The 26385-nt window shown below is 50.3% G+C and overlaps 1 protein-coding gene across 1 annotated transcript in view; it reads right to left on the reverse strand.

Moving 5' to 3' along the window:
* The window catches only part of LOC143404409 (rho GTPase-activating protein 29-like), a 30609-nt gene extending 8768 nt beyond the window's left edge, over window positions 1-21841 (reverse strand). Inside the window, exons 1-4 of the mRNA XM_076862562.1 lie at window positions 21802-21841; window positions 2290-2429; window positions 1373-1561; window positions 963-1100 (exon numbers count right to left, since the gene is read on the reverse strand). Coding sequence (XP_076718677.1) covers window positions 963-1100; window positions 1373-1561; window positions 2290-2429; window positions 21802-21841 — 507 coding nt within the window. The remainder of the gene's footprint in view (window positions 1-962; window positions 1101-1372; window positions 1562-2289; window positions 2430-21801) is intronic.
* Window positions 21842-26385: the final 4544 nt, after the last annotated feature.

The following is a 26385-nucleotide window of genomic DNA, read 5'->3' on the forward strand; positions in this document are numbered from 1 at the left end:
AAAGACAAAAATCAAAATGGGTGGAAAAAGAACAAAATGAAGTGCCAGCATCTAAAATGATGCTGTCAATATGCTGGCAACTAGTCAGATATGGTGAAAGAGTACTGGAAATGCAACTGATCTAAATTGAGATGTGTTCTAAATGAAAAATAGATACCAGATTTCAAAGAAAAAGAGCTGCAATACAAATACATAAATAAACAAAATACCTCATAATTTGAAAAACTAGATATTCAAAATGTTAAATGATATGTTAAAAATCACTTCACTTTATTTTTAATTTTTATGTTGCTATAGAAAATTTAATGTTATATATGAGGGTCACATTGTATTTCTACAGAGGTTAGAGGCCAAATAGAGAAAAGAACCCTTAATGAGAAAAATCTATGAACATCCACAATAAAAGAGCATCATATAATCATTTAAAAAATGTGATCAAAAGAATAGAAAATCAGACTTCTTGAATATTAAAACATGATCTCACAAATGGAGTAATTTACTTATTCAAGAAGAAAAAGACAAGGAAATGTCTTAGAAAGTTTTTGAAGAAAAAAAGAACAATAAAGAAAAGGTAAGGGAACTGGAGAACAAGTATGCTTGCCAAGCAAGTGCAAGACCCTGAATTTTTAATCCCCACGAGTACAAATAACAAATTTATAAATATTTATATGTGTGTTTGTGTATGGTACACACACACATCTCCAAAGAAGAGCTTCAAGTACAAGGGTGGGAGAATGGCAATAAAAATCAAGAAAAGTTCCAAGAACTAAAGTGCTCACAACTGACGGAGCTCATGGAGTGGCCAGAATACTGGATGGAAATATATCCACATCAAAGTACATCATTATAAAATCTTAGAATAATGAGGGGGGTGATGACATAGTCTATACCAATGAAAAATATTCAATATAAAATATTTTTGCTCTTTGCATTTGATGGTAGGTTTAGAATAAAACTTTAACCTTGTGTAGGTAAAATTTTAACACTTCACATATATCGTGTGAAGAAAATTCGGACAGATCTACTAAATGCCTTCCACTTTCCAGAGCTCGACACAGGATTGCGATTTTTGCCTTGTTGCCACTGACTCTATAGATGCCCTTGAAGAGAAAAGAAAAACAGAATGCAATATTTCACTTTAGTACAAAGGGCTAAATGCAGACATCTAGACAGAGTTGATGTATCTACTTCAATTTTTATTAGTATTTAAAAAATACAAGTTGAAGTCAAATAAATTAACATTTTCCAAATAAATGTGAATAAATTTAGTTATTACAAATGGAGAGTGCTGATTTTCTTAAAATCTCTTTTTTCATTAAATCAAATCACAAAGGCATTTATGTTTTTAGAGTTTTAAGAGTAAACAACATACTTGTAAACTCAAGGCAGTCCTTTTGATTTCTGAAGTACACATTTTGATTATGAAAGGAATGCCATCTGGCTCCTTTTTGGCAACACAGGACAATTCTGCTCCAAATAGGTGTATTTTCCCCCGAAGTTTACGATGTCCGCAAACGATGGTTAAGTTTGCCATGCATTTTTTATGGCAGATAAGAAGACACTATAAGAAAATGATATTTGAAAACTGATTGACTCACCTTAAAATTATTCACAACTAAGCAAAATACAGGCCGACTAATAACGACAAAAATAAGTGAAAAAATACTATTTGTGGTTTGTGAATTACATTTAACAGGAAAACAAATAAGAAAACTACAAAAATAAACTGTGGGACTTTATTAAACATGTACTGGCAAGCTAGGTGTGATGGCATATGCCCATGATTCCAGCTACTTGAGGGGTTGAAACAGGAATTTCACAAGTTAAAGGCCAGACCAATCTAGCAAGAGCCCATTTCAAAGCACAAATTTAAGAAAGAGTGTATGGGCTGGGGATGTGGCTCAAGCGGTAATGTGCTCCCCTGGTGTGCGGAGGGTGCTGGGTTGGATCCTCAGCACTACATAAAAATAAAATTTAAAAAAAAATATTGTGTCCACCGAAAACTGAAAAATAAATATTAAAAATCTCTCTCTCTCTCTCTCTCTCTCTCTCTCTCTCTCTGTGTGTGTGTGTGTGTGTGTGTGTGTGTGTGTCTTCCTCTCTCTTTCTCTTTTCTCTCTCTAAAAATATGGCATGTGCAAGACCCTAAATTTAGTTCCCAGGAGTACAAACAACAAATTTATATATATTTAAATGTGTGTTTGTGTGTGGACACACACATCTCTAAGTAAAATCATAACAAAAAAGTATATAGCAAAAGAAAAAATTGTGATTCCAAAAAGATCTTACCTCTTGGCATTTAAGACCTTGAAATATGACAATGTGTTCACAGTATCTACATCTTGCTGGATATCTCCATTTTCTGAACTTATGGGTGGCAGCTGCTTTTGCCATTAATGATTGCTGAAATTTTCCAAGGGAGCTGGGTCCTTACAACAGAAATGTTAGTATGTAAGAAGGGTAAAATGACAAAAACATATACCACATGATATTGTACATGGAATAATTTTTAGACTTTGAGATTACTTATATATTACAAAAAGCTATTATTTTGAATTTCTAACATAAAAAAGCATCTCATTTATTGATCTCTTATAAAACACACATTTTTTTTCTTTTTTTATTTACTTATGACAGTGGAATGTATTACAATTCATATTACACATGTAGAGCACAATAGTTCACATCTCTGGTCATATACAAAGTATATTCATACCAATTCGTGTCTTCATACATGTATTTGGCATAATGATGACCTTCTCATTTCACCATCATTTCTAACCCCATGTTCTCTCCGTTCCCCTAGCATCCCTCTGTTTCAGAGTCCTCCCTTGTTCCCCCTCCCTACCCCACTATGAGTCAGCCTCCTTATATCAGAGAGAACATTTGGCATTTGTTTCTTTGGCTTGCCTAGATTCACAGAGCATTATCTTCTCCCACACCATGCATTTATCTGAAAATGCCATGATTTTATTCTCTTTTATTGCTGAGTACATAGGATTTTGGAAGAACCCTGCATGTTTTTATACAGAAATTAACAAGTTGATTCTAAAGTTTATATGAAAATGTTAAAGATATTGGAGAGCCAAAGAAATTTTAGAGAATCTAGACTGCTTGACTTTCCAACTCACTGTAGAGCTACAGATTCAAGCCAGTGTGCTTTTGGCCTAGGAAGAGACATGCAAATCAACAGAATAAAATAGAATCCAAAGTAGACTCTCTTGTATTTAGTGAAGCTATTTCTTTTTTTAAAATTCATTTTATTTTTTTAAATACATGACAACACTGGAATGCATTTCAATTCTTATTACACATAAAGAGCACAATTTCTTTTATCTCTGGATATAAAGTATGTTCACTTCAGTTTATGCCAGTATATATGTTCTATTTTTTTGCATTACAATTCTTAATACACATATATACCACAATTTTTCATATCTCTGTTTGTATATAAGGTATGTTGACACCCATTTCAAATCTTCATATATGTACTTTGTAAAATGATGTCCAACACATTCCACCATCCTTGCTAATCCCCTTCCTCCTCTCTTTCCCTCCCACCCCTCCCTAGAATTAATCTCATCCTCCCATGCTGTTCCTCCCAACTCAACTATAAGTCACCCCACTTATAGCAGAGAAAATATTTGGCATTGTTTTTTAGGAATTGGCTGACTTCATTTAGCATTATCTTCTCCAACACCATCCATTTACCTGCAAATGCCATGATTTTGTTCTTTTATCATGCTGAGTAGTATTACATTGTGTATAAATGCCACATTTTTTTTTGTCCATTCATCCACTGAAGGACATCTAGGTTGGCTCCACAGTTTAGTTCCCATCTTCTCTTCCTACCCCATCTACTGTAATTCATTTCTCTCCCTGATACAAGATTTTTGGTTGGAACCCATTATCTTTCCAGTTTGAAATATGTTGTTCCAGGATCTTCTAGTTCTCAGGGAATATGTTGAAAAATCTGCTGTTAACCTAATTGGTTTACCCCTATGTGTAATCTGATTCACTTCTCTTGTGGCTCTTAAAATTCTCTCCTATTTCTCTATATTGAGAATTTTCATTATAATGTGTCTTGGTATGGGTCTGTTGTGATTTTGCACATTCAGTGTCCTGCAGGCTTCTTGGATTTGGATTTCCATTTCATCCTTCATGTCTGGAAGTATTTCTGATATTATTTCATTGAATAGCTTGCACATTCCTTTGGTTTCAAACTCTGTGCCTTCCTCTATCCCAATGACTCCTAAATTTGGACTTTTTATGCTATGCCATATATCTTGGGTTTTCTGCACATGGTTTCTTATCATTTTTGCTGTGCTGTCTACATTCTTTTCAAGATAATATACTTTGTCTTCGTGATGTCCTATCTTCTAAGTTGTATTCTCTGCTGGTGATGCTCTCATTTGTGTTTTTTTTTTTACAAATTTGTTACCAAATTTTAATATATGTATTACCAATGCATTACTATGTGTTTTCATTGGTTAACCTAATGTTTAATAATTATTGTACATAAAATTTATATAAGGAAATTTATATTAATGAAAAAAAGAAAATATGAAATATAGTGGGCTAGAATGTGTGCATGCATATGTATATAAGGGTTCTAAGATTTTTTACTTGAAAAAAAGGATTCCATTGCTGAAGTAGTAGTACGAAAACCACAGATAAAAACCTGTTTCTAAGATAGGAAACTACCAACAAGAGTAAGAGACTTTCTCAAGGTTACACAATCATCCAAGTGCATCTCCATGTTGATGTGATACAGCTTCCAGTATTCTACTTGCAAAAACAAGAGCATTATTGTAGCTATTTGGTAATTAGCTGATCCTATCAGGAGTCAAGTTATTAGCCAGATATTTTTCCTTGAAGTGGATTTTATTTTATTTGCATGTCCATTAATTTTTTTTTTGGGGGGGGTACTGGGGATTAAACTGAGGAGTGTTTTACCATTGAGCTACCTCCCCAATTCCTCTTTCAGAGACAGGGTCTCACTAAATTGCTGAGGCTGATCTTGAACTTGCAATCCTTCTACCTCAGCCTTCAGAGTCACTGAGATTACAATTGTGGACCACCATGCTCAGGCCTATTAAAATCTTAACGTTCAAAAATTTCTGTCATCAATAGGTAGCAACTTAAATTTTTGGTACTTACAGTTTAACTTAGTTAAAGACTATAAAGTTGGGGCTTTGCCTTATAAATTAATTTCATTTGTGTTTTTAATTTGGTTCATATTTCTTTCATTTCAAGTAATTCTGTTATATATATATCCTCAATCCTCAATCTCCCTGTAGAGGTCATCTTTTGTTTCTTGGATTTGTTTATGTAGCTCATTGTCAAAGTGATCTTTTACTATCTGTATTTGTTGTCTAATGTCTTTTTTGAGATTCCAAAACATCTGAATAATGTAAATCCTGAAATCTTTCTCTGTCACTTTTTCTGCTGTTTCTAATTATTCTTCTAATGATGCATTGTCTTCAATTGTTTGTGGTATTTTCTTCCCTTGTCTTTTCATGTTGTTGGTATTTCGTTCCTGCTCTGTGGGACTGGTGTGTTATTCTTTTTACCCTATAGATTTGTAGTGCTCTTGTATATTCCAAGATCCCTTCTTTGTGGGGAGAGACAATGTTGACATTCCCAAAATAAGCAATACATCACCTATGTGTAAATTACTGCTATTAAGACATTCATAGTTAGTTTCAATGTCTAGTAATTCTAGATTCAATTATAATTTAAAATATAATCAGTAGTTTCATAGAAGATGTACACTTTCTTCTGGTGGTGGACAGAGAACTAGAGGTCAGGTATCTGACTTTATGTTAAGGGCAAAAGATGTGAGGGCAATGGATTAATAAAACTTAGAAATTTGGAGGAGAACTCTAATCAAGAGAGTTAGTAGCAGGGGAATAAACAGGAGGTAATTTAGGGGAGACAAGTATGTGGGAGGACAGTAGAATGCATAAAAACAAACACATATATGTGTTTAGAAAATTACAAGAAGTAAAAATAGTAAAAATTAGGAGGTTGAAAGAGAAAGAGGGAGGAAGAAACATAAAAAGGAAGTAAAAAAGAGAAAAGAGAGAGAGAGAGAAGTAAAAAAAAGAGGGGTGGCTTATGCAATTCCTTTATATTATATTATTCTGGTGACTCAGTTCTATTTCATGCAAAGTTCTTGGTTATATGTTGGGGTTGTGAGGACCAGAGGAGGAGGGGTAGAGGAGAAAGAAAGAGGATAATATGGAAGAGAAGAAAACAAAAAACAAAACAAACAAACAAACAACAAAATACTCTCAGAGTTCCCTTTTCTTCTCTTTTAGTAGGTAGAGTTGTCTATTCCAAGCTTGGTTCTCTGCCCTCAGTGTGGTGTAGGTAACCAGTGTGAGAAGACTAAAGCTCTCCCTCTCTTGTCTGGGCTTCCCTAATCTTGGTCTCTCTGAGTTGCTCCTAGGTTTTAGCCCCCTCACCTCTCTTGCTTATCAGGTCTCATCTGGGGGACCTCACGCCCTCCAACTTAGGATTGCACCAAGTGGGCAGTGTCCTGGTGGCACTGCACTCCTGTTCAACTGAGAGCTGATTTTGTGCTGATAGTTTCTATACCGAGTTATTACAGCTGGGGGAGTGGATTTGGAACCCAGGTACCTGTTCAGTCACAGATCCAGCTGGTAACCACACCCCCCAAAGATGGTGAGAAAGGTCAAGTCAGTCCTTTTCCCAGTCGGGGTGTCTGGTGAGGTCGGGGGAGCTGGGATGTCCTAGTGCTGTGCCTAGAACGTGGTCTGGGGACCTGCGTGGGAGCAGAGCATCCCCTGGAGTTCTGCCACTCCACCGAGGTGCTTAGTTGGTGTCTCTGCTCCCCCACTTGAGAGTCGCGCCTGTGCTCAAACTGTGGGCTTTGGGACTGAAGCCTGGAGTCTCACCTGAACACAGAGGCTCTGAGTTCTGCTTGGTGTTCGCAGCTCTGGTGGATTCTGTGAAAATCCGCTGGATGGGGTCCTGTCACATGAACTGAGATGTTGTGTTCCCTCAAGGCAAGACCCCGAGCAGGAGAAGCCACCTGATAGCTTTCTCTGATTCAGGCACAGAGCAGCTTGAAGCAGGAGCTCCTCTACTCTGCCACCTTGGATCCCAGTCAACCGATTTCTGTCAGAGATGCCAAAGTAATTCCGTGGTCTTTCAATAAATGGTGCTGAAATAACAGATATCCATAATGCGAGGGATGAACATCAAACCTTATTTCAGTCAACTCTAAAATGAACAGAAACCACACACCTAAACATACAACCTAACACTATCCGTCTTTGAATTCAGGGTTATGAAGGGCAGCTGTCTATTTTTATAAATAAAGGATGTTTTGGGAACACAGCCATGTTGATGTATTGTGTATAATTGCTTTTAAGGATTATTAAATATAATGGTAGTAGAGATAAATGACTGTTCAGGTGTTGATAATTTTTGAAACTGAGGTTGTATTCACAGAGTATACTGTTTGGCCTACTTTGATGCCTGCTTGAAATTTCCCATTATGAAAACTTGTTTTTGTTTTTTTAGTCTACCTTCAGATCTACTCTGGGCTATCTCAAGATCATCCCCATAAGCTCCATCACTCTCCTTCCCATTTCTCTCCAGCAAGGCTCAACCAATCCTAAAGTCCCCTGAATGTCCTGTGGAAGCCAGCCATTCATTCTAACATGCTAAGCACAAATGTGACATCATGGTGGTACTCAATGAATATTAGAAAATATATATTATAAGTAAAATTATGGAAGGTTCTGTCTGCATACACCCTGAAGTTGAAACTGAACTTGCCCTTCCCTAACACTTCTATAAACATGTTAATTAGCTCCGACCTCTTCCTTTCAAAGGAAGACTATGGGGCTAGAGTGTAGTTCAGTGGTAGAGTGCTTGCCTAGTGTGCCTGAAGCCCTGGTTCAATATGTAATACCACAACAAATAAAATAAAAAGGAAGACTGTGACATTTGAAAACTTTCTCAGCAATACACCCTGAAACTTTCTTCAAGAAAAATAAAACTCTTATCAAGGGAGGCATTATTGCCGAAAATCTGCTCTATGAACAAGGTGGCTCAATTCCTTATCATGTAATCATAAAGACAATTAATAAAATATGCTCCCAACCCTTTATCAATCCCCTGTATTCTTTACACATATGAATTATTTTTGTGTGTGCGTCTCATCACCATGATGAAAATGAATGGGAAATTTAAAAGAAACAGCAAACCAACTACTCTTCAAATCTTCAAAGCAGAGCTATTGTCTGTGACTTGTTGTCTCAGATCAAGTGGTTCTGGCTTGATTTGAGAACCTGCACATACTGGCAACCTACAGAGCTCTCTTTCAGATTTCTCAGTGTCTCTGAGCAAATGGCTGCACTGTCAAAGCAGTGAGATCCTGGTAGACATTAGAGATGACGAGCAATTCTGTGCAGGAAGACCCCCCCGCCCTTCTGTGCTTATTAAAATTACCCTTTACTTTCAAGCTCACACAAAAATACCACTTCATTCCCTCCATTGAAAATAATCATTCCTTTGGCTCTAGTTTTTGGTTATTGTATTCTGCCACTCATTAAATGGAAAGGTTCTACAGGGAGTCTGTCTAGCATAAAGTGAGATTCTGATTAATTTTCAGAAGCTGAATAAATTAAAATACATAGGAATCAAAATCCTTCCAGAATCCCTTCTGGGAATCATCTTTGTTCAATGGTACTACTAACTCCCTGGGACAAAGAGCAGTTGTAAATGCCCACATTCCTAGGTCAAGGGCTTTTACAGGTGGGAGGTGAAGGGGATGATAATTGAGAGGTTGTTCTATTTTGGGGAGGTGGAGTGGTCTGGTGTTACCCTACATTCACTGAATATAGTGATTCTTCAACTCAGCCAAACTTCAATATCCTGCCAACTTGGGGGCTGAAACTTTTCTACCTGGGCCCATTGGGCTTTCTTCAAATTCAGTCTGCATGAGACCAGATCTATAGGTATTGTCAACCTAATGAGGCTTAAGTGTCACTATTCCTCACTTTCACAAGTCTTACAATAGGTTAGCATTTCTATGTAGGCATTTCTGGCAAACTGATTAAAGAACTCACTGCAGGGAAAAGGATCTAAATTTCAAAGACACACATGTATATATGTATAATGTGCTGTGATTTATTTACTCATCCTAAATACTCACCTCCACATCTAATTTTGAATTCTTTTCCATGAAGAGGGAGACCCCTACACCCAAACTCAATAAGGAGGTGAAGTGAACCCAAAGAGGAAAAGAACAAAACTGATTTAGAACAAAAAGCTGCCTGCTGTTTAGAAATGGCCTTGGAATATTCACAAAACACCTAACACTCCTCCCTTCCCCCAAAAGATACAAAGAACTCAGTGGATGTCAAAGATCCAAAGGACTCAGTGTGGAACCCTCTCCTTGGTCTGTAAGACAGGGACAGTAGTGAAAAAGTGAAATAAACCAGCACCTGTCTGACTCAAAGAAAAGGACAGTCCTGGTCCACTGGTTTCCTCAGAAGGGGGGCCACCTCTGGAACACCAGATTTTTATCACCGACAGGGTCTTGGGGAATCCTGGACACATACTCACAGGGACATACCCTCCTTGTAGCAGTTGGGATCTCCCAGCTTATCAATTCCTATTTAGACCCTAACTTTCTGTGCTGAGGTCATGGTTGAAAAAAGGTGAATGGAAACAGAAGGGACAGTAATAAGGGAAGGACAGAAGAGAGATAGGATAGAGACACAGTCAGAAAGAAAGGCAAAGAGGGTGTCCCTGCACCTTTAGGTCCCTTCCCTGCTCAAAGTAGTCATCAACAAAGGCCTAGATGAGGTGAAGTGTGTAAAGAAAAAGTAAAAAGGGAACAGCAATTGTTAGTGTCTTTACCTAGGTACTCATCAAAATGAAATTTCAGGAAATGTACCCACACTTACAAAAAGATCCCAGTGGGAAAGACGATTGTGAAGACCCGAAAAACAAGAAGGAAAAGTCAAGTTAACCCGTGAGTATGGTGAGTATCGCTGTGGTCCTCAGCTGCCTCAGCGTCCTTATCCTGCTCCAACTGCTAACTGATCACCAAGGACCACAGTGTTCCGGTTCCCAAAGTGCCCACTCCTGACGTCTACCTCTCGTGGGCGCCCATCTCAATGTTCCATCCTTGCGGAAGACCCCGCCCCGCCTGCAGCTGCCTCCCCTCCAGGACCACCGCGTGCCACTGTGGCCGCTCTGACCCTGAAAGGCAATTGGTCAGCAGCCATCTCTGCAGTCCCCAGGCCAGTGCAGCGCCAGAGCGACCACCTCCATCCCACATGGCCGTTGTGGATCACAGGCTGTCAGCTGTGAAGCACTCTGATTCAGGCCCCGCCCCGCCCACAGCTGCCACACCTCCCGGACCACCGCTCGACGCCAGAGCGACCACCTCCATCCCACACTCATCCCCGTGCTTCCTCCAGTGTCCAGGACTCAGACTCCCGCCAAATGCTTGGCAAGAGAGGGCCAGAGCTCGCTGCCTCCATCCCCCACGCATTGCCCTTGGTTGCCCTATCAAGCCACCTCCAAGACAACCCTGGCCACAGAAGCCCCTCCCCGCCATGCACTGCCAAGTCCCCCAGAGACCAGGCACTGTGCAGCGCTCATGGGAGTGGAACCAGGGCCAGCAGCAGATGAGGGCGGTTGTGGATCACAGGCTGTCAGCTGTGAAGCACTCTGATTCAGGCCCCGCCCCCCGCCCCTCCCGCAGCTGTCACACCTCCAGGACCACCGCGCGATGCTGTGGCTGCTCTGACCCTGGATGGCAATTGGTCAGCAGCCATCTCTGCAGTCCCCAGCCCAGTGCAGCGCCAGAGCGACCACCTCCATCCCACACTCATATCCCGTGCTTCCTCCAGTGTCCAGGACTCAGACTCCCGCCAAATGCATGGCAAGAGAGGGCCATAGCTCGCTGCCTCCATCCCCCACGCATTGCCCTAGGTTGCCCTATCAAGCCACCTCCAAGACCACCCTAGCCACAGAAGCCGCTCCCCGCCATGCACTGCCAAGTCCCCCAGAGACCAGGCACTGTGCAGCGCTCATGGGGGTGGAAACAGGGCCAGCAGCAGATGAGGGCCGTTGATGATCACAGGCTGTCAGCTGTGAAGCACTCTGATTCAGGCCCCCTTCCCTGCTCAAAGTACTCATCAACAAAGGCCTACATGAGGTGAAGTGTGTAAAGAAAAAGTAAAAAGGGAACAGCACTTGTTAGTTTCTTTACCTAGGTACTCATCAGAATGAAATTTCAGGAAATGTACCCAGACTTACAAAAAGATCCCAGTGGGAAAGACTATTGTGAGGACCCGAAAAGCAAGAAGAAAAAGTCAAGTTAACCCGTGAGTATGCTGAGTATCGCTGTGGTCCTCAGCTGCCTCAGCGTCGTTATCCTGCTCCAACTGCTAACTGATCACCAAGGACCACAGTGTTCCGGTTCCCATAGTGCCCACTCCTGACGTCTACCTCTCGTGGGCGCCCATCTCAATGTTCCATCCTCGCGGAAGACCCCGCCCCGCCTGCAGCTGCCTCCCCTCCAGGACCACCGCGTGCCACTGTGGCCGCTCTGACCCTGAAAGGCAATTGGTCAGCAGCCATCTCTGCAGTCCCCAGGCCAGTGCAGCGCCAGAGCGACCACCTCCATCCCACACTCATCCCCGTGCTTCCTCCAGAGTCCAGGACTCAGACTCCCCTGAAATGCATGGCAAGAGAGGGCCAGAGCTCCCTGCCTCCATCCCCCACGCATTGCCCTTGGATGCCCTATCAAGCCACCTCCAGGACCACCCTGGCCACAGAAGCCCCTACCGCCATGCACTGCCAAGTCCCCCAGAGACCAGGCACTGTGCAGCGCTCATGGGGGTGAAACCAGGGCCAGCAGCAGATGAGGGCGGTTGTGGATCACAGGCTGTCAGCTGTGAAGCACTCTGATTCAGGCCCCGCCCCGCCCGCAGCTGCCACACCTCATGGACCAGGGCGCTAAGCTGTGGCTGCTCTGACCCTGGATGGCAATTGGTCAGCAGCCATCTCTGCAGTCCCCAGCCCAGTGCAGCGCCAGAGCGACCACCTCCATCCCACAAGGCAGTTGTGGATCACAGGCTGTCAGCTGTGAAGCACTCTGATTCAGGCCCCGCCCCACCCGCAGCTGCTGCACCTCCCAGACCACTGAGAGACGCTGTGGCTGCTCTGACCTTGGATGGCAATTGGTCAGCAGCCATCTCTGCAGTCCCCTGCCCAGTGCAGCCCCAGAGCGACCACCTCCAACCCACACAGCGGTTGTGGATCACAGGCTGTCAGCTGTGAAGCACTCTGATTCAGGCCCCGCCCCGCCCACAGCTGCCACACCTCCCGGACCACCGCGCGACGCCAGAGCGACCACCTTCATCCCACACTCATCCCCATGCTTCCTCCAGTGTCCAGGACTCAGACTCCCGCAAAATGCTTGGCAAGAGAGGGCCAGAGCTCCCTGCCTCCATCCCCCACGCATTGCCCTTGGTTGCCCTATCAAGCCACCTCCAAGACCACCCTGGCCACAGAAGCCCCTCCCCGCCATGCACTGCCAAGTCCCCCAGAGACCAGGCACTGTGCAGCGCTCATGGGGGTAGAACAAGGGCCAACAGCAGATGAGGGCAGTTGTGGATCACAGGCTGTCAGCTGTGAAGCACTCTGATTCAGGCCCCGCCCCGCCCGCAGCTGCCAAACCTCCTGGACCAAGGCGTGATGCTGTGGCTGCTCTGACCCTGGATGGCAATTGGTCAGCAGCCATCTCTGCAGTCCCCAGCCCAGTGCAGCGCCAGAGCGAACACCTCCATCCCACACTCATCCCTGTACATCCTCCAGTGTCCAGGACAAAGACTCCCGCCAAATGCATGGCAAGAGAGGTCCAGAGCTCCCTGCCTCCATCCCCCACCCATTGCCCTTGGTTGCCCTATCAAGCCACCTCCAAGAAAACCCTGGCCACAGAAGCCCCTCCCCGCCATTCACTGCCAAGTCCCCCAGAGACCAGGCACTGTGCAGGGCTCATGGGGGTGGAACAAGGGCCAACAGCAGATGAGGGCAGTTGTGGATCACAGGCTGTCAGCTGTGAAGCACTCTGATTCAGGCCCCGCCCCGCCCGCAGCTGCTGAACATCCTGGACCAAGGCGAGATGCTGTGGCTGCTCTGACCCTGGATGGCAATTGGTCAGCAGCCATCTCTGCAGTCCCCAGCCCAGTGCAGCGCCAGAGCGAACACCTCCATCCCACACTCATCCCTGTACATCCTCCAGTGTCCAGGACTCAGACTCCGGCCAAATGCATGGCAAGAGAGGTCCAGAGCTCCCTGCCTCCATCCCCCACGCATTGCCCTTGGTTGCCCTATCAAGCCACCTCCAAGAAAACCCTGGCCACAGAAGCCCCTCCCCGCCATGCACTGCCAAGTCCCCCAGAGACCAGGCACTGTGCAGCGCTCATGGGGGTGGAACCAGGGCCAGCAGCAGATGAGGGCGGTTGTGGATCACTGGCTGTCAGCTGTGAAGCACTCTGATTCAGGCTCCGCCCCGTCCGCAGCTGCCACACCTCCTGGACCACCGCGCTATGCTGTGGCTGCTCTGACCCTGGATGGCAATTGGTCAGCAGCCATCTCTGCAGTCCCCAGCCCAGTGCAGCGCCAGAGCGACCACCTCCATCCCACACTCATCCCCGTGCTTCCTCCAGTGTTCAGGACTCAGACTCCCGCCAAATGCTTGGCAAGAGAGGGCCAGAGCTCGCTGCCTCCATCCCCCACGCATTGCCCTTGGTTGCCCTATCAAGACACCTCCAAGAAAACCCTGGCCACAGAAGCCCTTCCCCGCCATGCACTGCCAAGTCCCCCAGAGACCAGGCACTGTGCAGCGCTCATGGGGGTGGAACCAGGGACAGCAGCAGATGAGGGCAGTTGATGATCACAGGCTGTTGGCTGTGAAGCACTCTGATTCAGGCCCCCTTCCCTGCTCAAAGTAGTCATCAACAAAGGCCTACATGAGGTGAAGTGTGTAAAGAAAAAGTAAAAAGGGAACAGCACTTGTTAGTTTCTTTACCTAGGTACTCATCAGAATGAAATTTCAGAAATGTACCCACACTTACAAAAAGATCCCAGATGGAAAGACTATTGTGAGGACCCGAAAAGCAAGAAGAAAAAGTCAAGTTAACCCGTGAGTATGCTGAGTATCCCTGTGGTCCTCAGCTGCCTCAGCGTCGTTATCCTGCTCCAACTGCTAACTGATCACCAAGGACCACAGTGTTCCGGTTCCCAAAGTGCCCACTCCTGACGTCTACCTCTCGTGGGCGCCCATCTCAATGTTCCATCCTCGCAGAAGACCCCGCCCCGCCTGCAGCTGCCTCCCCTCCAGGACCACCGCGTGCCACTGTGGCCGCTCTGACCCTGAAAGGCAATTGGTCAGCAGCCATCTCTGCAGTCCCCAGGCCAGTGCAGCGCCAGAGCGACCACCTCCATCCCACACTCATCCCCGTGCTTCCTCCAGTGTAAAGGACTCAGACTCCCTCCAAATGCTTGGCAAGAGAGGGCCAGAGCTCGCTGCCTCCATCCCCCACGCATTGCCCTTGGATGCCCTATCAAGCCACCTCCAAGAAAACTCTGGCCACAGAAGCCCCTCCCCGCCATGCACTGCCAAGTCCCCCAGAGACCAGGCACTGTGCAGCGCTCATGGGGGTGGAACCAGGGCCAGCAGCAGATGAGGGCGGTTGTGGATCACTGGCTGTCAGCTGTGAAGCACTCTGATTCAGGTCCTGCCCTGCCCGCAGCTGCCACACCTCCTGGACCACCACGTGATGCTGTGGCTGCTCTGACCCTGGATGGCAATTGGTCAGCAGCCATCTCTGGAGTCCCCAGCCCAGTGCAGCGCCAGAGCGACCACCTCCATCCCACACTCATCCCCGTGCTTCCTCCAGTGTCCAGGACTCAGACTCCCGCCAAATGCATGGCAAGAGAGGCCAGAGCTCGCTGCCTCCATCCCCCACGCATTGCCCTTGGTTGCCCTATCAAGCCACCTCCAGGAAAACCCTGGCCACAGAAGCCCTCCCCGCCATGCACTGCAAGTCCCCCAGAAACCAGGCACTGTGCAGCGCTCATGGGGGTGGAACCAGGGCCAGCAGCAGTTGAGGTTGGTTGTGGATCACTGGCTGTCAGCTGTGAAGCACTATGATTCAGGCCCCGCCCCGTCCGCAGCTGCCACACCTCCAGGACCACCGCGCTATGCTGTGGCTGCTCTGACCCTGGATGGCAATTGGTCAGCAGCCATCTCTGCAGTCCCCAGCCCAGTGCAGCGCCAGAGCGACCACCTCCATCCCACACTCATCCCCGTGCTTCCTCCAGTGTCCAGGACTCTGACTCCCGCCGAATGCATGGCAAGAGAGGGCCAGAGCTCGCTGCCTCCATCCCCCACGCATTGCCCTTGGTTGCCCTATCAAGACACCTCCAAGAAAACCCTGGCCACAGAAGCCCTTCCCCGCCATGCACTGCCAAGTCCCCCTGAGACCAGGCAATGTGCAGCGCTCATGGGGGTGGAATGAGGGCCAGCAGCAGATGAGGGCAGTTGATGATCACAGGCTGTCAGCTGTGAAGCACTCTGATTCAGGCCCCCTTCCCTGCTCAAAGTAGTCATCAACAAAGGCCTAGATGAGGTGAAGTGTGTAAAGAAAAAGTAAAAAGGGAACAGCACTTGTTAGTTTCTTTACCTAGGTACTCATCAGAATGAAATTTCAGGAAATGTACCCACACTTACAAAAAGATCCCAGTGGGAAAGACGATTGTGAAGACCCGAAAAGCAAGAAGGAAAAGTCAAGTTAACCCGTGAGTATCGCTGTGGTCCTCAGCTGCCTCAGTGTCGTTATCCTGCTCCAACTGCTAACTGATCACCAAGGACCACAGTGTTCCGGTTCCCATAGTGCACACTCCTGAAGTCTACCTCTCGTGGGCGCCCATCTCAATGTTCCATCCTTGCGGAAGACCCCGCCCCGCCTGCAGCTGCCTCCCCTCCAGGACCACCGCGGTGCCACTGTGGCCGCTCTGACCCTGGATGGCAATTGGTCAGCAGCCATTTCTGCAGTCCCCAGCCCAGTGCAGCATCAGAGCGACCACCTCCATCCCACACTCATCCCCGTGCTTCCTCCAGAGTCCAGGACTCAGACTCCCGTGAAATGCATGGCAAGAGAGGGCCAGAGCTCGCTGGCTCCATCCCCCATGCATTGCCCTTGGTTGCCCTATCAAGCCACCTCCAGGACCACCCTGGCCACAGAAGCCCCTACCGCCATGCACTGCCAAGTCCCCCAGAGACCAGGCACTGTGCAGCGCTCATGGGGGTGAAAACAGGGCCAGCAGCAGATGAGGGCGGTTGTGGATCACTGGCTGTCAGCTGTGAAGCACTCTGATTCAGGCCCCGCCCCGCCCGCAGCTGCCACACCTCCCGGACCAGGGTACTAACTGTGGCTGCTCTGACCCTGGATGGCAATTGGTCAGCAGCCATCTCTGCAGTCCCCAGCCAGTGCAGCGCCAGAGCGACCACCTCCAACCCACACAGCGGTTGTGGATCACAGGCTGTCAGCTGTGAAGCACTCTGATTCAGGCCCCGCCCCGCCCACAGCTGCCACACCTCCCGGACCAGGGCACTAAGCTGTGGCTGCTCTGACCCTGGATGGCAATTGGTCAGCAGCCATCTCTGCCGTCCCCAGCCCAGTGCAGCGCCAGAGCGACCACCTCCATCCCACAGGGCGGTTGTGGATCACAGGCTGTCAGCTGTGAAGCACTCTGATTCAGGCCCCGCCCCGCCCACAGCTGCCACACCTCCCGGACCACCGCGCGACGCCAGAGCGACCACCTTCATCCCACACTCATCCCCATGCTTCCTCCAGTGTCCAGGACTCAGACTCCCGCAAAATGCTTGGCAAGAGAGGGCCAGAGCTCCCTGCCTCCATCCCCCACGCATTGCCCTTGGTTGCCCTATCAAGCCACCTCCAAGACCACCCTGGCCACAGAAGCCCCTCCCCGCCATGCACTGCCAAGTCCCCCAGAGACCAGGCACTGTGCAGCGCTCATGGGAGTGGAACCAGGGCCAGCAGCAGATGAGGGCGGTTGTGGATCACAGGCTATCAGCTGTGAAGCACTCTGATTCAGGCCCCGCCCCGACCGCAGCAGTCACACCTCCTGGACCACCGCGCTATGCTGTGGCTGCTCTGACCCTGGATGGCAATTGGTCAGCAGCCATCTCTGCAGTCCCCAGCCCGTGAAGCGCCAGAGCGACCACCTCCATCCCACATGGCGGTTGTGGATCACAGGCTGTCAGCTTTGAAGCACTCTGATTCAGGCCCCGCCCCGCCCACAGCTGCCGCACCTCCCGGACCACTGCGCGATGCCAGAGCGACCACCTCCATCCCACACTCATCCCCGTGCTTCCTCCAGTGTCCAGGACTCAGACTCCTGCCAAATGCGTGGCAAGAGAGGGCCAGAGCTCCCTGCCTCCATCCCCCACGCATTGCCCTTGGTTGCCCTATCAAGCCACCTCCAAGAAAACCCTGGCCACAGAAGCCCCTCCCCGCCATGCACTGCCAAGTCCCCCAGAGACCAGGCACTGTGCAGCGCTCATGGGGGTAGAACAAGGGCCAACAGCAGATGAGGGCAGTTGTGGATCACAGGCTGTCAGCTGTGAAGCACTCTGATTCAGGCCCCGCCCCGCCCGCAGCTGCCAAACCTCCTGGACCAAGGCGTGATGCTGTGGCTGCTCTGACCCTGGATGGCAATTGGTCAGCAGCCATCTCTGCAGTCCCCAGCCCAGTGCAGCGCCAGAGCGAACACCTCCATCCCACACTCATCCCTGTACATCCTCCAGTGTCCAGGACAAAGACTCCCGCCAAATGCATGGCAAGAGAGGTCCAGAGCTCCCTGCCTCCATCCCCCACCCATTGCCCTTGGTTGCCCTATCAAGCCACCTCCAAGAAAACCCTGGCCACAGAAGCCCCTCCCCGCCATTCACTGCCAAGTCCCCCAGAGACCAGGCACTGTGCAGGGCTCATGGGGGTGGAACAAGGGCCAACAGCAGATGAGGGCAGTTGTGGATCACAGGCTGTCAGCTGTGAAGCACTCTGATTCAGGCCCCGCCCCGTCCGCAGCTGCCACACCTCCTGGACCACCGCGCTATGCTGTGGCTGCTCTGACCCGGGATGGCAATTGGTCAGCAGCCATCTCTGCAGTCCCCAGCCCAGTGCAGCGCCAGAGCGACCACCTCCATCCTACACTCATCCCCGTGCTTCCTCCAGTGTTCAGGACTCAGACTCCCGCCAAATGCTTGGCAAGAGAGGGCCAGAGCTCGCTGCCTCCATCCCCCACGCATTGCCCTTGGTTGCCCTATCAAGACACCTCCAAGAAAACCCTGGCCACAGAAGCCCTTCCCCGCCATGCACTGCCAAGTCCCCCAGAGACCAGGCACTGTGCAGCGCTCATGGGGGTGGAACCAGGGACAGCAGCAGATGAGGGCAGTTGATGATCACAGGCTGTTGGCTGTGAAGCACTCTGATTCAGGCCCCCTTCCCTGCTCAAAGTAGTCATCAACAAAGGCCTACATGAGGTGAAGTGTGTAAAGAAAAAGTAAAAAGGGAACAGCACTTGTTAGTTTCTTTACCTAGGTACTCATCATATGAAATTTCAGGAAATGTACCCACACTTACAAAAAGATCCCAGATGGAAAGACTATTGTGAGGACCCGAAAAGCAAGAAGAAAAAGTCAAGTTAACCCGTGAGTATGCTGAGTATCGCTGTGGTCCTCAGCTGCCTCAGCGTCGTTATCCTGCTCCAACTGCTAACTGATCACCAAGGACCACAGTGTTCCGGTTCCCAAAGTGCCCACTCCTGACGTCTACCTCTCGTGGGCGCCCATCTCAATGTTCCATCCTCGCAGAAGACCCCGCCCCGCCTGCAGCTGCCTCCCCTCCAGGACCACCGCGTGCCACTGTGGCCGCTCTGACCCTGAAAGGCAATTGGTCAGCAGCCATCTCTGCAGTCCCCAGGCCAGTGCAGCGCCAGAGCGACCACCTCCATCCCACACTCATCCCCGTGCTTCCTCCAGTGTAAAGGACTCAGACTCCCTCCAAATGCTTGGCAAGAGAGGGCCAGAGCTCGCTGCCTCCATCCCCCACGCATTGCCCTTGGATGCCCTATCAAGCCACCTCCAAGAAAACTCTGGCCACAGAAGCCCCTCCCCGCCATGCACTGCCAAGTCCCCCAGAGACCAGGCACTGTGCAGCGCTCATGGGGGTGGAACCAGGGCCAGCAGCAGATGAGGGCGGTTGTGGATCACTGGCTGTCAGCTGTGAAGCACTCTGATTCAGGTCCTGCCCTGCCCGCAGCTGCCACACCTCCTGGACCACCACGTGATGCTGTGGCTGCTCTGACCCTGGATGGCAATTGGTCAGCAGCCATCTCTGGAGTCCCCAGCCCAGTGCAGCGCCAGAGCGACCACCTCCATCCCACACTCATCCCCGTGCTTCCTCCAGTGTCCAGGACTCAGACTCCCGCCAAATGCATGGCAAGAGAGGCCAGAGCTCGCTGCCTCCATCCCCCACGCATTGCCCTTGGTTGCCCTATCAAGCCACCTCCAGGAAAACCCTGGCCACAGAAGCCCTCCCCGCCATGCACTGCAAGTCCCCCAGAAACCAGGCACTGTGCAGCGCTCATGGGGGTGGAACCAGGGCCAGCAGCAGTTGAGGTTGGTTGTGGATCACTGGCTGTCAGCTGTGAAGCACTATGATTCAGGCCCCGCCCCGTCCGCAGCTGCCACACCTCCAGGACCACCGCGCTATGCTGTGGCTGCTCTGACCCTGGATGGCAATTGGTCAGCAGCCATCTCTGCAGTCCCCAGCCCAGTGCAGCGCCAGAGCGACCACCTCCATCCCACACTCATCCCCGTGCTTCCTCCAGTGTCCAGGACTCTGACTCCCGCCGAATGCATGGCAAGAGAGGGCCAGAGCTCGCTGCCTCCATCCCCCACGCATTGCCCTTGGTTGCCCTATCAAGACACCTCCAAGAAAACCCTGGCCACAGAAGCCCTTCCCCGCCATGCACTGCCAAGTCCCCCTGAGACCAGGCAATGTGCAGCGCTCATGGGGGTGGAACCAGGGCCAGCAGCAGATGAGGGCAGTTGATGATCACAGGCTGTCAGCTGTGAAGCACTCTGATTCAGGCCCCCTTCCCTGCTCAAAGTAGTCATCAACAAAGGCCTAGATGAGGTGAAGTGTGTAAAGAAAAAGTAAAAAGGGAACAGCACTTGTTAGTTTCTTTACCTAGGTACTCATCAGAATGAAATTTCAGGAAATGTACCCACACTTACAAAAAGATCCCAGTGGGAAATACGATTGTGAAGACCCGAAAAGCAAGAAGGAAAAGTCAAGTTAACCCGTGAGTATCGCTGTGGTCCTCAGCTGCCTCAGTGTCGTTATCCTGCTCCAACTGCTAACTGATCACCAAGGACCACAGTGTTCCGGTTCCCATAGTGCACACTCCTGAAGTCTACCTCTCGTGGGCGCCCATCTCAATGTTCCATCCTTGCGGAAGACCCCGCCCCGCCTGCAGCTGCCTCCCCTCCAGGACCACCGCGGTGCCACTGTGGCCGCTCTGACCCTGGATGGCAATTGGTCAGCAGCCATTTCTGCAGTCCCCAGCCCAGTGCAGCATCAGAGCGACCACCTCCATCGCACACTCATCCCCGTGCTTCCTCCAGAGTCCAGGACTCAGACTCCCGTGAAATGCATGGCAAGAGAGGGCCAGAGCTCGCTGGCTCCATCCCCCACGCATTGCCCTTGGTTGCCCTATCAAGCCACCTCCAGGACCACCCTGGCCACAGAAGCCCCTACCGCCATGCACTGCCAAGTCCCCCAGAGACCAGGCACTGTGCAGCGCTCATGGGGGTGAAACCAGGGCCAGCAGCAGATGAGGGCGGTTGTGGATCACAGGCTGTCAGCTGTGAAGCACTCTGATTCAGGCCCCGCCCCGCCCGCAGCTGCCACACCTCCCGGACCAGGGTACTAACTGTGGCTGCTCTGACCCTGGATGGCAATTGGTCAGCAGCCATCTCTGCAGTCCCCAGCCAGTGCAGCGCCAGAGCGACCACCTCCATCCCACATGGCGGTTGTGGATCACAGGCTGTCAGCTGTGAAGCACTCTGATTCAGGCCCCGCCCCGCCCACAGCTGCTGCACCTCCGGCCACCGCGCGACGCCAGAGAGACCACCTCCATCCCACTCTCATCCCCGTGCTTCCTCCAGTGTCAGGACTCAGACTCCCGCCAAATGCTTGGCAAGAGAGGGCCAGAGCTCGCTGCCTCCATCCCCCACGCATTGCCCTTGGTTGCCCTATCAAGCCACCTCCAGGACCACCCTGGCCACAGAAGCCCCTCCCCGCCATGCACTGCCAAGTCCCCCAGAGACCAGGCACTGTGCAGCGCTCATGGGGGTGAAACCAGGGCCAGCAGCAGATGAGGGCGGTTGTGGATCACAGGCTGTCAGCTGTGAAGCACTCTGATTCAGGCCCCGCCCCGCCCGCAGCTGCCACACCTCCTGGACCAGGGCGCTAAGCTGTGGCTGCTCTGACCCTGGATGGCAATTGGTCAGCAGCCATCTCTGCAGTCCCCAGCCCAGTGCAGCGCCAGAGCGACCACCTCCATCCCACAGGGCGGTTGTGGATCACAGGCTGTCAGCTGTGAAGCACTCTGATTCAGGCCCCGCCCCGCCCACAGCTGCCGCACCTCCCGGACCACCGCGCGACGCCAGAGAGACCACCTCCATCCCACACTCATCCCGGTGCTTCCTCCAGTGTCAGGACTAAGACTCCTGCCAAATGCATGGCAAGAGAGGGCCAGAGCTCGCTGCCTCCATCCCCCACGCATTGCCCTTGGTTGCCCTATCAAGCCACCTCCAAGACCACCCTGGCCACAGATGCCCCTCCCCGCCATGCACTGCCAAGTCCCCCAGAGACCAGGCACTGTGCAGCGCTCATGGGGGTGGAACCAGGGCCAGCAGCAGATGAGGGCGGTTGTGGATCACAGGCTGTCAGCTGTGAAGCACTCTGATTCAGGCCCCGCCCCGCCCGCAGCTGCCACACCTCCCGGACCAGGGTACTAACTGTGGCTGCTCTGACCCTGGATGGCAATTGGTCAGCAGCCATCTCTGCAGTCCCCAGCCAGTGCAGCGCCAGAGCGACCACCTCCATCCCACATGGCGGTTGTGGATCACAGGCTGTCAGCTGTGAAGCACTCTGATTCAGGCCCCGCCCCGCCCACAGCTGCTGCACCTCCCGGACCACCGCGCGACGCCAGAGAGTTCACCTCCATCCCACACTCATCCCCGTGCTTCCTCCAGTGTCAGGACTCAGACTCCTGCCAAATGCATGGCAAGAGAGGGCCAGAGCTCGCTGCCTCCATCCCCCACGCATTGCCCTTGGTTGCCCTATCAAGCCACCTCCAGGACCACCCTGGCCACAGAAGCCCCTCCCCGCCATGCACTGCCAAGTCCCCCAGAGACCAGGCACTGTGCAGCGCTCATGGGGGTGAAACCAGGGCCAGCAGCAGATGAGGGCGGTTGTGGATCACAGGCTGTCAGCTGTGAAGCACTCTGATTCAGGCCCCGCCCCGCCCGCAGCTGCCACACCTCCTGGACCAGGGCGCTAAGCTGTGGCTGCTCTGACCCTGGATGGCAATTGGTCAGCAGCCATCTCTGCAGTCCCCAGCCCAGTGCAGCGCCAGAACGACCACCTCCATCCCACAGGGCGGTTGTGGATCACAGGCTGTCAGCTGTGAAGCACTCTGATTCAGGCCCCGCCCCGCCCACAGCTGCTGCACCTCCCGGACCACCGCGCGACGCCAGAGAGACCACCTCCATCCCACACTCATCCTGGTGCTTCCTCCAGTGTCGGGACTAAGACTCCTGCCAAATGCATGGCAAGAGAGGGCCAGAGCTCGCTGCCTCCATCCCCCACGCATTGCCCTTGGTTGCCCTATCAAGCCACCTCCAAGACCACCCTGGCCACAGATGCCCCTCCCCGCCATGCACTGCCAAGTCCCCCAGAGACCAGGCACTGTGCAGCGCTCATGGGGGTGGAACCAGGGCCAGCAGCAGATGAGGGCGGTTGTGGATCACAGGCTGTCAGCTGTGAAGCACTCTGATTCAGGCCCCGCCCCGCCCGCAGCTGCCACACCTCCTGGACCAGGGTACTAACTGTGGCTGCTCTGACCCTGGATGGCAATTGGTCAGCAGCCATCTCTGCAGTCCCCAGCCAGTGCAGCGCCAGAGCGACCACCTCCATCCCACATGGTGGTTGTGGATCACAGGCTGTCAGCTGTGAAGCACTCTGATTCAGGCCCCGCCCCGCCCACAGCTGCTGCACCTCCCGGACCACCGCGCGACGCCAGAGAGACCACCTCCATCCCACACTCATCCCGGTGCTTCCTCCAGTGTCAGGACTAAGACTCCTGCCAAATGCTTGGCAAGCGAGGGCCAGAGCTCGCTGCCTCCATCCCCCATGCATTGCCCTTGGTTGCCCTATCAAGCCACCTCCAAGAAATCCCTGGCCACAGAAGCCCCTCCCCGCCATGCACTGCCAAGTCCCCCAGAGACCAGGCACTGCGCAGTGCTCATGGGGGTGGAACCAGGGCCAGCAGCAGATGAGGGCGGTTGTGGATCACTGGCTGTCAGCTGTGAAGCACTCTGATTCAGGTCCCGCCCCACCCCCAGCTGCCACACCTCCAGGACCACCCCGTGATGCTGTGGCTGCTCTGACCCTGGATGGCAATTGGTCAGCAGCCATCTCTGCAGTCCCCTGCCCAGTGCAGCGCCAGAGCGACCACCTCCATCCCACACTCATCCCTGTGCTTCCTCCAGGGTCCAGGACTCAGACTCCCGCCAAATGCATGGCAAGAGAGGGCCAGAGCTAGCTGCCTCCATCCCCCATGCATTGCCCTTGGTTGCCCTATCAAGCCACCTCCAAGACCACCCTGGTCACAGAAGCCCCTCCCCGCCATGCACTGCCAAGTCCCCCAAAGACCAGCCACTGCGCAGTGCTCATGGGGGTGGAACCAGGGCCAGTGGCAGATGAGGGTTGTTGTGGATCATGGGCTGTCAGCTCTGAATTTCCTCTCAGTTTTGCTGAGAGGAAGCTCCAGAGGCTCAACAGCTGTGAAAGCAAGTCCAGTACCAGCAGCTCCCAGAAGACCACAGCAGATGCATCGGAAATCTGCCCAGCCCCTCTGACGCTGTGGAAGAAGAAAGAGCAGAGCCCAGGTAGGCACAGCTGGGATCCTGCCAGCCTCCTGGCATCTGAGCTGGTGCAGCTGCACATGACGCTGGAGGAGAAGCACAGGGTCATAGAGACCCAGAAGAAGAGGATGGAGGCACTGTCTGCATGGCAGCGCCTGAAGCTGGGCAAGGCCGCCTTCCTGCATGTGAAGAGGGGGAAGGCTGATGGCGCCCCACACCCACTGAGGCTCAAGCATTTTGCAAAGGAGTATGCTCAGCACAATGGCAAGGACTCTTGTCCTGCTTCTTTCCAACCCAATTGGCTGTGCAATCTTAGGTAAAAGGCAACTTCTTTGCTATTTTCCTAACCTCCTAAGTCAGTTTGCCTTGGGGCTCAATTCTTGAGCTCCCTGTGTAGATCTTTCCCTGAGGCATTGTTCAGTCTCCTGACCTTGGAAGCCATGTCTAAAACAATAACTCCACCTCTAGGTTCTTTTTCTAGCCCTGTTTTTCCTTTCAGTGTTTCTTTTATGGAGCATTTTACATCCTTGGATCATGACAGAAAATCTTCAATAGAAAATATCACAATCGCCTTATTTTGTAGATGAGGAAACTGAGGCACAGAGAGTAAGAAAGCTGAGTGTGAAGTCAAGTGAGAGCCCCAGGCTGTATTCTTAACTAATGTACCAATCCACCCAATATGGCCAGTGAATGTCTTAGGAGAGGCAGTGATTCATTCTTTTTAGTTGCTGGGAAGTGATTTTTCTCTCCTCTGCACCACCACCCATTTGTTGGCTTTGTCCATTCAGGAAGTAATTAATCAACGTTCATGTGTGTTTTGTGGAGCTTGCATTTGGACTGCACTTTTTAGTTTCCAGGATGATATTTTTTTTTTTTCAAGGAAATTATTATAATTATTTATTTTATTTTATTTTATTATTATTAATCTCCTTTTTAGCTTCTCATTTTTTAAAATTTATTTTTATTGACTTTTTAAAAAATAAATGACAGTGGAATGCATTACAATTCTTATTATACATATGCAGCATAATTTTTCATATCTCTGGTTGTATATAAAGCATGTTGACACCAATTCATGTCTTCATACATGTACTTTGGGTAATGATGTCCATCACATTCCCCATCCTTGTTAATCCCTTGCCCCTTCCCTTTCCCTCCCACCCCTCTGCCCTATCTAGAATTCATCTCTTTCCAGTAAAAACTGATCTTACTGCATTTTTCCAACAGATCCTAAGGTAGGTAGGGCAGGAATTGTGAGTTTTTCTGTCATTTCCATTCTAGGAGGTGTCAGAACCAGCTTGGTATTCCTTAACCCTATCAGGAGCTGCAGGTATCTAAGGAGAGGCCTGGGCACTCTGCTTCCCTAGGAAGGCCTCACACTTCTCCGTTTCTCATCGTGGTCCACCCCTCTGTACTATAAACCCTCACCAAAGACCCTCAGATCACCTCTTGTTTTGCATTCTCCATGCCAGCCCCAGGACAACCAGAACTTTGGAAGGTCCCATTCCAGCTCATGGGCAGATCTCTTCCTGAGAAGTTGTCTCCATCAACCTCTCTCACTCTGATATGTGTCCTCTCTGCCTCAAAGAAACAGAATATAACAGCAAATGATGCACACACTCACCCCTGACAGGCAGAGTTGGGCCTAGAGGCTGGGTCGATTGAGAGTCCTTGGGGGCTTTTCCAGGAAGGTCTCCTGGAGCAAGGTCCCTGAGCTGTGCCAATGGCAGATGTTACTTTACCATGCAAGACATGGCTTGCAGCCTTCTTGCTTAGGTAGCTGGATTATTCTTCCATTTTTATTTTTAGAGCCAGAGTAGAGATGATCAATGTAATTTCAATGCTCTGATCATAAACCTCCATGTTAATATTTCCCCTTTAAATTGAGTATTTATGAGTCCTTTAAGAACCACCTGGATATTCTACCTTGAGGTCCCAAAGTCATTTAGCTATAAATTATTGAACATTCTCTTAGACCTTTTTCCTTGGTCTGGACTTGATTATTTCTAATGATCATAAATGCCGCTCTAACATTCCAGACATGCACTGTTAAAGTCACGCCATTAGCCAGAATTAAA

The sequence above is a fragment of the Callospermophilus lateralis genome, chromosome 7 (genome assembly GCF_048772815.1).
Source record: "Callospermophilus lateralis isolate mCalLat2 chromosome 7, mCalLat2.hap1, whole genome shotgun sequence".
NCBI lineage: Eukaryota > Metazoa > Chordata > Mammalia > Rodentia > Sciuridae > Callospermophilus > Callospermophilus lateralis.